Source organism: Tamandua tetradactyla, chromosome 9 (genome assembly GCF_023851605.1).
Source record: "Tamandua tetradactyla isolate mTamTet1 chromosome 9, mTamTet1.pri, whole genome shotgun sequence".
In the NCBI taxonomy this organism is placed as follows: Eukaryota; Metazoa; Chordata; class Mammalia; order Pilosa; family Myrmecophagidae; genus Tamandua; species Tamandua tetradactyla.
In genome coordinates this window covers 95001229-95013418 of record NC_135335.1, presented here as the reverse complement: position 1 = coordinate 95013418, position 12190 = coordinate 95001229, and the positions used below count along the sequence as shown (strand labels likewise).

The 12190-nt window shown below is 36.3% G+C and overlaps 1 protein-coding gene across 1 annotated transcript; it reads right to left on the bottom strand.

Moving 5' to 3' along the window:
• Positions 1-382: 382 nt before the first annotated feature.
• Positions 383-8623, bottom strand: MRPS30 (mitochondrial ribosomal protein S30). The gene is made up of 5 exons (XM_077117117.1): positions 7959-8623; positions 6438-6583; positions 5587-5692; positions 4546-4722; positions 383-2340 (listed from the first exon to the last, which is right to left on the bottom strand). Exons 1-5 carry the CDS (start codon positions 8533-8535, stop codon positions 2051-2053), a joined length of 1296 nt encoding a protein of 431 aa, XP_076973232.1. The 5' UTR covers positions 8536-8623; the 3' UTR covers positions 383-2050.
• Between the last annotated feature and the right edge of the window lie 3567 nt (positions 8624-12190).

Below are 12190 nucleotides of genomic sequence, written 5' to 3'. Positions count from 1 at the left end.
ATATCAAAATTTATGGAATGCAGCAAAGGAAGTACTAAGAGGAAAATGCCTTAAATGCCTAAATTAAAAAAAGAGCAAAAACTGAGGAATTTACTGTTTACCTGGAAGAACTATAAAAAGAACAGCAAATCCCAAAGCAAACAAAAAGAAACAAACATGAAGATTACAGCAGAAATAAATGAAATTGAGAATATGAAAACAATTGAGAAAATCAACAAGCCCAGAAGTTGGCTTTTTGAGAAAATCAATAAAATTGATGGACCCTTAGCTAGTTAACAAGAGAGAGAGAGAGAGAGAGAGAGAGAGAGAGAGAGAGGATCCAAATAAATAAAATTAGAAATAGAAGAGAAGACATAACTACTGACCCCACAGAAATAGAGGATACTGAGAGGATACTATGAGCAACTATATGTTAATAAATAGACAACGTAGATGAAGTGGACAACTCTCTAGAAAGGAATGAACAATCAACACTGGGAAGAAATGGACAATGTCAACAAACCAATCACAAGTAAAGAGATTGAATGAGTTATCAAGAAGCTCCCAAAAAAGAAAAATCCAAGACCAGGTGGCTTCACATGTGAATTCTACCAAGCATTCAAGACAGAGTTAGTACCAATTCTGTTCAAACTCTTCAAAAACATTGAAGAGGAGGAAATCTACCTAACTCATTTTATGAAGCCAACATCACCCTAATACCAAAGCCAGACAAAGATACCATAAGAAAATTATAAACTAATCTCTTTAATGAACTAAACCTAAGTGTTATTTTAGATATATTTTTAAGTATTTTCACATGCACTAGTTTATTGAATCCTTGCAATTTGAGATTATTTTTACGAAGGCAGAAATTGAGCATGTAATTATAATTGGCCAAGATTCAATAAATTAGAAGGTGAGAGTTAAGACTTTTATTTATAGTTTGGTATAGTTGATTTCTATATATCTGCAGTTTCCCATAAAGGATGAAAGAGACTGTAATAGAAGCTGGCTCAGGCAGCACAAAGGGTAGAGAACAGTATTCCCATCTTGGAATACGGCTTACATAAAAAATGGTGTAGTAAATTTCTATGGCATTCTGAGTAAACTGTAAGTAGTATGCTAAAGATGGAACACTTAAATTGAATTACATCTTTCTAGTGATATGCCTTCAGTTTAGCAATCATTTGTGGTAAATAATCCCTACACTTCTAATCTGAAATCTATCAATATAATAATATTCTCTGCCTTAGAAAAATAAATGAAAAACTAAAAACAGCAATCACTTGCCACACGACTATGGTAAATAATGAAATATTTTATATACATTTATATAACAAGAAGTTATACAATAAGTATAAGCATTATCATAGAAAGGTAATTCTTTTTTTCCCCTCGCTAAAAATGGCTTGAATGAACCTTAATACACAATAAGATAAACAATTTTACCAACTGATGATTGTTTTTAAAACATAAAGTTACTTTCCTAATCTTTGGGATACAGCAAATGACATTAAATGCAATATGTTAACATTACTTCTAGTAAGTGCTAAGAATGTAAGTTGAATATAATTTGTTATTAATTTTATTATTAGTCAGTTGTGAGACTTTGAAAGCGGCACTTAATTCTATGGGCCTGAGTTTCTCATACTTACAAAATATTGTTCATGTTTTAAGGGGTTTGCATATCGCTCTGACACTTTATACCATGTTATTAAGCAGAAAAAAAAAAGGAAAAAAAATCCACATTATTTTTAAGCATTTAAATGACTGCCCTTGCATTACTTTTTAAATTGAACATAATATTAATACTGAGGTAATGAAGAGAGCTCAATTAGTCTCATCAGTTGGCCATGTATAAGTAAAATTACTTTTAAATCAGCTAATTCTATCTAAAATTAAATCTTGCAGAGACATATTTTTAGCAGAAAAAGCCTAATTACAGGTTAACATAAGAAATATTGGTCTCAAAATTAATGCAGTTAATAACTGAGAGTTACAAGTCTCATAATTACAATTCTTTTTATTGTTCCTCCAATTAGTCCCATAGTTCCAAATCAAATGTTTTTTCTTAGTTCCCCAACAGTTGTGATTTGTCTTCTTTTGGTCTATTCAGTAGAAAGTGAACTATCTGAAGTAAAACATCATCATTAAAACCTTTCACATCATTATCTTCGATTGTTTCATAAAGAGGTTTACTTTGCGTCCCCCAACATATATTTTTACGAGGGTTATTTTGATCAGCTTGCGCAGTCAGTGCCAAAGTATTTAACTGGTAACAGAAAAAGGAAAAGTATTTTCCGTCTGTGATTACACCCTGGGCGACAAAAGGTCGGGTAACATCTGCTTCACTCCAGAATCCTGTAGAAGAAAATTTTACTGAAATTTAAACAAATATATATTAAAAACAAAAACAAAAAAACCTAGCACATTAGGGGATATCAAACACCTCCTAAAAGATGGATAATTTACCCACTAAATTCCTCAAGAATTATTTCCTCCATTCTAATGTCCTCAAACTTATGGTCCATTCTTTTCAGCAATTTTCGCCTTCAACCTTAACTGACATCATCTAATAGTCTATGCAGATCCCTCCTACATCTAGTACTAAATAAATCTTTACTCACTGAGTTCAAACATGCTTAAAATTCCCCCATACCAACAGCACCTCCTACCCAAGTAATCATCTTGGATGTTTACTTCACCAAATCCATAAAAAATACAGACAGAAATTTTGTCTTTCTAAGGATTTCAACAGTATCCTTAGACAAAGTTGGTGTCTTCCTTTTTGTTTTCTTGTTTGTTTTGCATGGGCAGGCACTGGGAAACGAACCCAGGTCTCCAGCATGGCAGGCAAGAACTCTGCCTGTTGAGCCACAGGGGACCGCTGTCAGTGTGGCCCCGCCCTCAGTGCCTTCCTTTACATACTGCAAAACTGGTTTAGAGTTGCTGTCAGTCTGGCATGTCTAAACCATAAGATGCTAGGATGTTTTAATATCTCATTATTCAAATCTTGCTGCTTCATGTTTAAGACTGACTGACTTTCATACTTTCAACACACAACTGGCACAGCAAAGCAGTAACTTTATTTCCCCATATATATATTATATCACCCTTAAAAGCTATAGTGAATGAATAATATTGATGACATATGGAATTAATTCTCCCTAAAAAAATCTTTTTTCTCTCAAGAATAGACAGTCATGCCATTCTAACATCTTCCAAAGTATCCTCTGACTTTTTTTTTATTTTGTGTTTAAAATGTCTGACAGTTCTTCCTTCCCTCTCTTGCAAGTTGGAATTTTACAGAACAAGCCATAAATTATACAGTGTCTGAGAAATGCCAAGTTAAATATTTATTAGTATGATTTTACCTGCTACTAATCACAAAGACATAAGTGCCCCAGTATCTAATCTTCTCTAAGCAGGTAAACACATAGATTCTCTTGCCCGTTAAATACACAGACCTCTTGAAGGGCATTTTTCTTTGGGTAATTTTTAGTTAATTGTCTTTTCTGCTCACTAGAATATAAGCAAGAGATTTTTGTTTTGTTCAACTATTTTATCCCCAGAGCTTAGAAGAGTGCCTTGTGCTCAATAAATACTACTTATTAAAAAAAAAAAAGAATGGGTTATAAAGTTCTACGTGATATAGTTTCTGGTATCCTGTACTTTATTTCCTATTGCTATCTGTTCTGCTTATGTCATGGGCTTTTATGTTGTTCCTGTCACACTTCAAGACTGTTTCCATGTCACAGATCTTAATTTGCTATTTCTTTTGCCTAAAAGTATCTTCCCCCACCCTCCGGATTTGTACACCTCTTTACCACTCACGTTTGTTCAAATGTCACTGTTTTAGACACCTCTCCTGAAGTAATCTGTTTAAATATATTCTGCCCCCCACCTATTTCTACCTGCATCCCATAAATCACTCTACCCTTCACTCTTTTTTCTTCTACTACCCTTTACTCTTATATATCTTCTTCATAGTACTATCATACAATAATACTTCACTGTATAGCCCAGCCAAAAATGTCATATGTTTATTCACTTTCCCCACTATAAGTTCCATAAGAGCAGGATTTGTCTGTCTCACTCAACCCTGTATCTCCAGGACCAAGAACATGCCTGGCACATAAAAAGCAATCTATATTTATTGCATAAATGATCTACTAAATCACATGCTGTGATCTAATCTAACACTTTAAGCCACCAAATCACTTCCTTTGCTAGCTCAGAAATGTCTTCAGGAAGCTGTTATCTATAAAGAAATTACTTATTTGGCTAGAGAGATTTTGAAATGTTTGAAAAAATGATCATAAAAAATATGTTCACACAAATGTGGTCAAAGTAGATTAAACTAGCTACATATGTGCTAGTTGCTAATTTTAAATGTAAAATATTTAATTATGGTTTTTAAAACTGCATTTCATGCCAATGCAAAGGTTTTCAAACATTAAGATTCAACCAACATTTTAATTCAAAGAAAATAATTTGAGCTATATTAAATTCTTAAAATGCCACAGATAACTTTCAAGAACAATAATGCCATAAAATTACTTTTACCTTGATACATCGCTTGTGCTCCAGTCCAAGCAAAAAGACTTGCAATAGCGTTAGCACGAAATACAACTTCTATCTGATCAGCACAGTTTTTTTTCAAGAGTCTTTCCCTTTTTAATTTGTCAGGTAACAAATGAAACTGGGTGTGACCATAACAGTATGGATCTACAGTTTTCGAGCCTGAAGAGCAAAATAAAAACATTTCAGATGAAATAAATGCCCTTAGTATTTGTTTCAAACCCATCTTTCTTCTCTACACATCATATGCTCAGTACTCAAAACACATAAATGGAAATAGTTTTACTTATTTTACTGATAATGTGAAATTTAAAGTGTAAAAGTATAACCTCTTAACCTGCTATCATCAAGCTCATTATAACATACACAAACCATAGAAATGTATATATAATTCATTTAAAAGTGTTTATCATTTCAAAAATGCTGACCTTTCTCACTTTAATGGCAAAAATCTTCCCAACCAAAAGTTTCCCACAGCTCATTTCCTAAGATCATAGTGATTAAGAAGGGGACAATAAATCTGGAGGACTATCACGAAGCTTTCTTCAATCTCCCTTAGTCTGCCAGGAACAAAAGAATGAACTGATGAGTATAGATAATAGGCCTTAATTAATTTCTGTATTCCTGATAATTATCACAGTATGTCGCACAAACCTGATGCTTCTGTAAAAAAGTTGATCACTGCCTCAAGTCCAGTCATAACCTTTTATTTCTGAAGAAAAACAAGTTACTTCCTCTATATAATAAATCAACAAAGCCTACAGGATCATAGCTACTTTTTAAAGTTAAATACTGGTTATTCAGTAGAAGTAGGCAAAATTTTAAAAAGTGAGCTGAAAGAATATTTTCTTTCCAATTGTCATACATACTGCAACAACCTGAGATTATGAATTATATTGCTCCTGGGCTACCCAAACCTTTTGGTCATCAAGAATCAATTTTTCACTAAAATCAATACATTAAATTTACACAGGACATGAACACATTTACAGTACATGGGCACCATATCTCAAAAGAAAAACTTACCAATAAATATGGTGTTTTCATATTGTCGTTTAAATAATGGAAGTTTGTCTGGCTTACAATTCATGACAGGGATTTCTATAGGAACAGAATAATCCAATGGCACAAACTTAAAAGAAGAAGAAAACACAAGCTGAATTCACAGCAGTATTAGTACATATTTTACAGTAGTAAAAAATTAAAAATCTTAACGAGATTTAAAAACTTTAAAATGAGAGTTTTTTTTACAAAATGATTTGAAAATACTACCATCTAATGATCCAGCAACCTGTTTTTACAAATAAAGTTTTATTGGAATACAACTATACATACTTGTTTACATACTGCGTTATGGCTATTTTTAAGGTATAATGGCAGAGCTGACTAGTTGCAACTAAAGCCTTAGAGCTTGCAAAGCCTAGAATATTTACTTATTGAACGTTTACAGAAAAAGTTTGCCAATTCTTGATATAGACACATGAAAGACAATACTTAAAATATACTTGTTTTTCTTCAAAAGAACTGCAAATATATAAAATGACCTATCACAATTTTAACTGAAAAACTGTCTTATGACTAGCAAGTGAAATCTATTTTAAAGTACCAGCATTTTTATATTAAGAGAAAAAGAAAAGGTCTATATTGTTCTGAAAACTGATATCTTAACCCTGCTTAAAATAAATGACTTGACCTTTATAGAATATGCCACAACAGATTAAAAACCTAAAAGAGAATTTCAGGTGTGATACCTTTGAAACAAACTTGAAAGGCAAGGGATTCATCTAAAACTTTCTATCCTACCAAGCTCAGACTTGATCTGCCTAAGACATTCCCTACATCAGATGTCAATAGATAGATACACAATAAATCCTTACCTCTGGAAGCTGCTTGGATATTCGAATTTGGTTGTGTGGTTTATCATTTATCTGGTATCTCAAAGCATCAACTCGACCTTTCCGATGACCATGAGAAATAATTTCTTCACCACGCAACCAGTAAAAGTGAACTGGGCGTTTACAATCTATCCAAAGATATTCAAAATTTCCTCATTTACAATCTATCAAAAAATATTCAAAATTTCCTCATTTGATCATTTAGATAAATTTGGTTATTATCAGAATATTAAAAAATACAAATAGCAATACAGAACTTAAGAATGAGTGTATCTAATTTAAAAAATTAAAGTACCCTTTCATGAATAATATGGTTTATGTGATAATTTAACTTAAATTATCATGATTTAAACACAATGCTTAAATATTTTTATCTATATGTGCTGTTTTATGCTGAACACTGACCCAACAAGGTTTCTCAACATGAATAAACATTAATTTTCACAGTAACTCTAGTTGTCATCGTCTTCACTTTCTAGAAAAGGAACCTGAATCTTGACTAGGTTAAGTTTTCATAGGCCACCTATTTAAAAATTCAATCTAGTAACTAGTCAGTCTATGAAGCTTCCTTTGATACCATTTTCTTCCCAACTTAAGGAAGGAAGGAACATGTTAGAACAAGGCTCAGTTGAGCACATATCCAGTTTTAATAAAATCAATTCATTAAATATTTCATCAACATATCCAGGAAATAAGAGGTATAAAAGGATGAAGTAGAGAAATGCTGATTTTTAAAACTCTCCATCCCTTTATCATTTCCCATGTCTGCAATCACAGATAAATGGAAGATGCTCATTGTTTACTGAGAACCCAGAATGGCTGGATTTGAATCATGCCTTCCTCCCCGCAAACTACCAGTTATAGGGTCTTAGATTAGGTACATATCTAGCGTTTCTGGGCTTCAGGGTATATATATTTTTTTTTGAAAAAATAATACAATGCTGGATACTGTAAACCTATTGTAACGTTGAGAAATACACAGCAGAAGCAGGGGCCTAGCACACGGTAAGTACTCAATAAATGTTAGGATTGTAGTCAATTTATACCTTAGTATTTAGTCAATTAGACGTCACAGTTCTACAACGCAAGTACTATCACTGTAATTCCCGCCTATACAATGAGACAAATGGAGCCAAAAAAGGTTAATGAATTTACTATATGGCCACAAAGCTTTTAGGATGCAGAAGCCAAAGGCAATCCCAAGTCTGTCACACCTAACAAGAGCCCTTTCTCTTAACCTGCGCTTGCATTTGGCTGAACCTTCACTGAAACCTGGGCAGCTCAGGCTAAGTAGTCCGGGGCTGTGGCAGCGCAGGCACTCAAACCCAGTGACTGAATTCCTAACGTAGAGATTGCTACTAATACCTCCAAATAGAAGCGAAAGGACCCGTACAAAATGACTTAGTGGAGAGGCAGAGACTCGAAGATGGAAACCACCTGAGCTAGAGCAGACCCCTTTAACCCTCACCTCCCACAAGTCGCGAAACGGACCCCGAGGCTCACCTAGAGCGGCGGTGGCTAGCACCGGGTTGTGTGGGCTGAGGTGGTCCACGAGGGCAGCTACCAGATGGTCCAGGAAGGGAGAGGCGAGGGCCTCGCGGTCCTGGTAGAGGGGTGCGCGCCGCTTGCGCCGGAGGTAGAAGTGCTCCTGCAAGAGACAGTCACACGCGGCCGCGCGCAGGGCCGCCAGCTCCAACGCGGGCTCGGGCGCCACCGGCGGCGGCGGCAGGCCCGAGAGAAACACCGTCTTGGTGAAGCCCTGGTACCAGCGGTCGGCATTCAGGGAGAAGGTCTGCGGGTAAACCACGTACTTCATGAACTGCATCTTGGTGAGGATTTGCAGCTTCTCATCCACTGACTCGGCCGCGTGCACCTCCGCCTGCCACTGCTCCACCCGCCGCTGCCGCGCCGCCTTACTCTTGGCAGTCAAGGAGGCCACAATCGGCGGGTAGCGTGCAACAGGGGCCGCCGCAGCTTGTGGAACAGTCGTTTCCGTGGCTGTGTCGGCGACCTCGGTTGTAGTATGCAATGAGAGTCCCCGACTGCGGGGAACAAGCCTCCAAAACCTGGCCGCCGCCATTTTCGCCCAGGGTTCTCGACCGAGAGGTCAACTTTAATAATTGTCCCTACCCTCTTGCCGTAGGCAGTCCAATGGGGAAGCGGGAACTGAGCCAGTTCGGGAAGGCCGATTTTCAGTGGCTTTAGACGTGCTGCGTCATACATTTCTTAGCCAGTCAGATTGCTCCTTTCGGCCCAAGTGTTTGTAGAGGAAGGCAGAACTCGTGCGCCGGAGGAGCTTAGATAGGGCTGCTGCCTCCTGGGTTGTCTTCGGAAGCTGGAGTTACATTCTTGCCATAGACATTCTGAACCGGAAACTTAAGTCCTCGGCCAAACTTAAATTTACAAGTTTCGTCTTTGTGTCGCACATCATTTCTTGCCAAAGCATCTTGGAGGTAGAAACTAATTGCTAAATACTGTGTGGTACATTTTTTGGTACTCCTTGGCGATTTAAAAAAATAATGTAAGCATCACCTATAAATGACCATTGCTAATCTTTGGGAAGGTAATTTCATATATTCTCTATGCCAACTGATAGATAAATAATTCTGTTAATGGTAAAATTTGCAAAAAGTAAAATATATTTGACTTGGATTAACCGAAATTAAAAAGAAATAAGGGAAACTAAATACTACTAAAGAATCGTCTTTAAATTTTGCTTTGTGTTAAAAACAATTACTATTTCAACATCCCTTCTAATCTGTGAGCTTCTTTAAGCAGAGACTGCTTTAATTTTGAACCTAGCAGTGGATCAATGCTTGTGTATATAGGGTGCTAATACCAGTCACCTAATTTGTTTCCTTCTATTGTAATTAAGAACTGAAAAAGTACTAATGTAGATTTATTGTAATAATTCTTAAAGGTGTTAAAAAGCAAACATTTTGTTCCTAAAAGGAAGATACAGATTTGTATATCGTCATTAGAACTGTCTGGCACAATTTAACTATGACTTTACAGATCTGTTTAACTGGCATTTAGAAATAAAATATCTCAATTTCTTTAATCTCTTCTGTGAGACGTTGCTAGCAAAATCTCAAATATTCTTTTGACATTAACAACAAAGGAGGATAAGGAAGAATTGAGATTTTAAAACCCATATTCAGTATTTAATGGGTGAGAGTGAGGTGCCCAATGTTATCTGAAACAATGTAACACTTCCTGGTGAAAAAAAATAATAAGTATGCTTTTAGGACATATGTCATAGAAATCCTAGTCATAGAGCATGGTAGGGGCAGTACTGAGACTGGAACCCTGGTTACCTGCCTCTCAATCAGGTTTATTTAATGACAACTTATTGAATGCATTTCATGTCTTAACCATGGAACCAAGTGCCCAGGATAGGAAACAAAGCAGACCAAAACCTATACTCTAGCAATGGTAGACAGAAAATAAAATTCTAAGTTTGAATATATTAAGTATGTAAGTATGAATGTTTGGCAGGTTCAGGAATCAGGAAAGAGGCCAGGGTGGTTGACAGGAAAAGATAGATTGAAAGAGTAGTAGGATATAAGGGTAGAAAGTAATGGAGCCAGAACTTAACGTCTCCTGGAGGAAATTACTAGAATTGTTAGGACTCCAACTACTAATCTGGGTGAAGTGAGGAGCAATTAGAAGTTTTCACTCAGAAGGATGCAGTGATGTGATTTAGGTTTTTAAAAGAATTGTTCTGGTTGCTTTGGAAATACAGTTTGTGGAGTTTCAAGGCTGGAATTAAGGATAGCAGTCAGGAGGCAGTTTGTAATAATTCAGACAACAGCTGGTCATGGCTTAAAGGGTCATGGCAGTGGAGATGTTGAGAAGAGGTCAAATTAAAAATACATGTGAAAAAAAAAAGTAATCAAGAAAATCTCCAAAAATTGGGGCCTCAGCAGTCTGGTGAGAGGAGAAGGCCTAAGGACAGGGGAAGCATTTTTTTTCTTCTTTAATTGCTCATCTTATTTTCTGGGTTGAGGATGGGGGAATGGAATAGAAGAATTTGTGAAACATCTACTTATCTGTTTGTATGTGTTTATTTAGGAGGCATTCTCTTAACAAAAACTGACATTTAAGATCTTTGTATTAAGGTTGCCACTGGTTTTACACAAAACTAAGAACATAATATAAAGTGTATCTGGAGAGAGGGAGAGTTTATTTTTTTTTTTTGAAGAATTTCTCATAATTGAGCTAGATTTAACAATATGGAAATTAAGTGGTGCCATCATATGCCAGGTACAATATTAAGCACTTTATATTTGTCATCTCATGTAATCTCCCATATCTCCCAAGGACACTTCAGAGTACCATCCACCTTACCCCACCCCCTCACACTGTTTTTTTCTTCTTCTATTTTCAAAGTCACAGAAATTTTGCTTAGTAACAGTGTCAGGATTCAAATCAAGGACTATACTGCCAAAGGCCATAATAACAGCAACATAGAGTGTCAATAATAAATTATGCTTGAGCCTTCCCTCCCTCCACTTATATGCTCTTCCTCACCCCAGAGACCTCATGAAGATCCTGTGACAAAAATTCCTAGCACACTCAAGAAATAATTTGAAATTTCCCTCGATTTATATAGCTTTATGTGATCATTAACTTAAAACTTGTTTTTAACAGAAAAATAGGTCATTATAATGTCAGCTACTTTGCAAGAAGAGTGGATCCTCATGAAAATTCTTCATGTGTATGCAGATGCAAACTGGAGAAGACAGTCTGAGAAAGATAAATATTTTTGCCTGTGAAATGGGTCTGCATGAAGAAGAGGCAATACTAGAAAGCTGGAGCTAGGAAGAGATGCTGCAAGCAGCAAGGGGGATCGGTGGGGGTGGGGGGCAGGGAAGGAAGGAAGGCCTGATGCTGGCAGTAGATGGCGGATTTGAGAGAACAAAGAGACGTGGCTAAGACAGAACTGAGCAGTGAACACTGTAGGGAAGAGCTGAGGGATTTTAAGTAGCCTTATGAATTATGTCAATGTGGTTTTTAGGTCAACCCTCTTTCTGGTTTCCCATAAAATATCCCAAAGTGAGTGCAGGACTATTGCTGACATTCCTTTATGAAGTCTGCCATTGAAAGGTTTGTGGTTCGATATTTTCGAGCAAGATCAGGATTATGACAAGGCAAATTTAACCATGATGAGCAAAATATCAAAATGACAAAATCTGGCCCTAACCTTACTTTAAATTTTGTTATTTGGTCATGATGGATATTTGGTATTAATTATGGTGTTTTACAGCATTGCAATAAAGTATTAATTATCTCAAGTACTAGGACTTTTGGCAGCTGTTTACATTTTGCAGTGCCTCACTTATCCTGTTTTCAAGGACTATTTGACCATTGTTCCTCTTAGTTGAGCTAGTAAAATATGGGAAGGATTTTACAAATATACATATATTATTACTGCTCCATATAAACCCCTTAAGAAAGGTAGAGGGACTTGGTATTTGCTTGGAGAACCTGTAAGTAGCTGAAAGCCTATCTACATTCTGTTTCTTTGTGAATTGATTTGGAAAGTAGAGAAACCCTGGCAAAGGTAATTGAAATGGCTGGGCCAGTTTTCAAGGCTTTCAAAAGGAAAGGCCAGGGGTGAAAGTCTCCCTGGTGACATGGAAGAGGACTCCCAGGGATGAATCCAGACATGGCACAGTGGGATCAACAATTACATCCTGACCAAATGAGGGAAAAGAAGGGTAATTAATAAA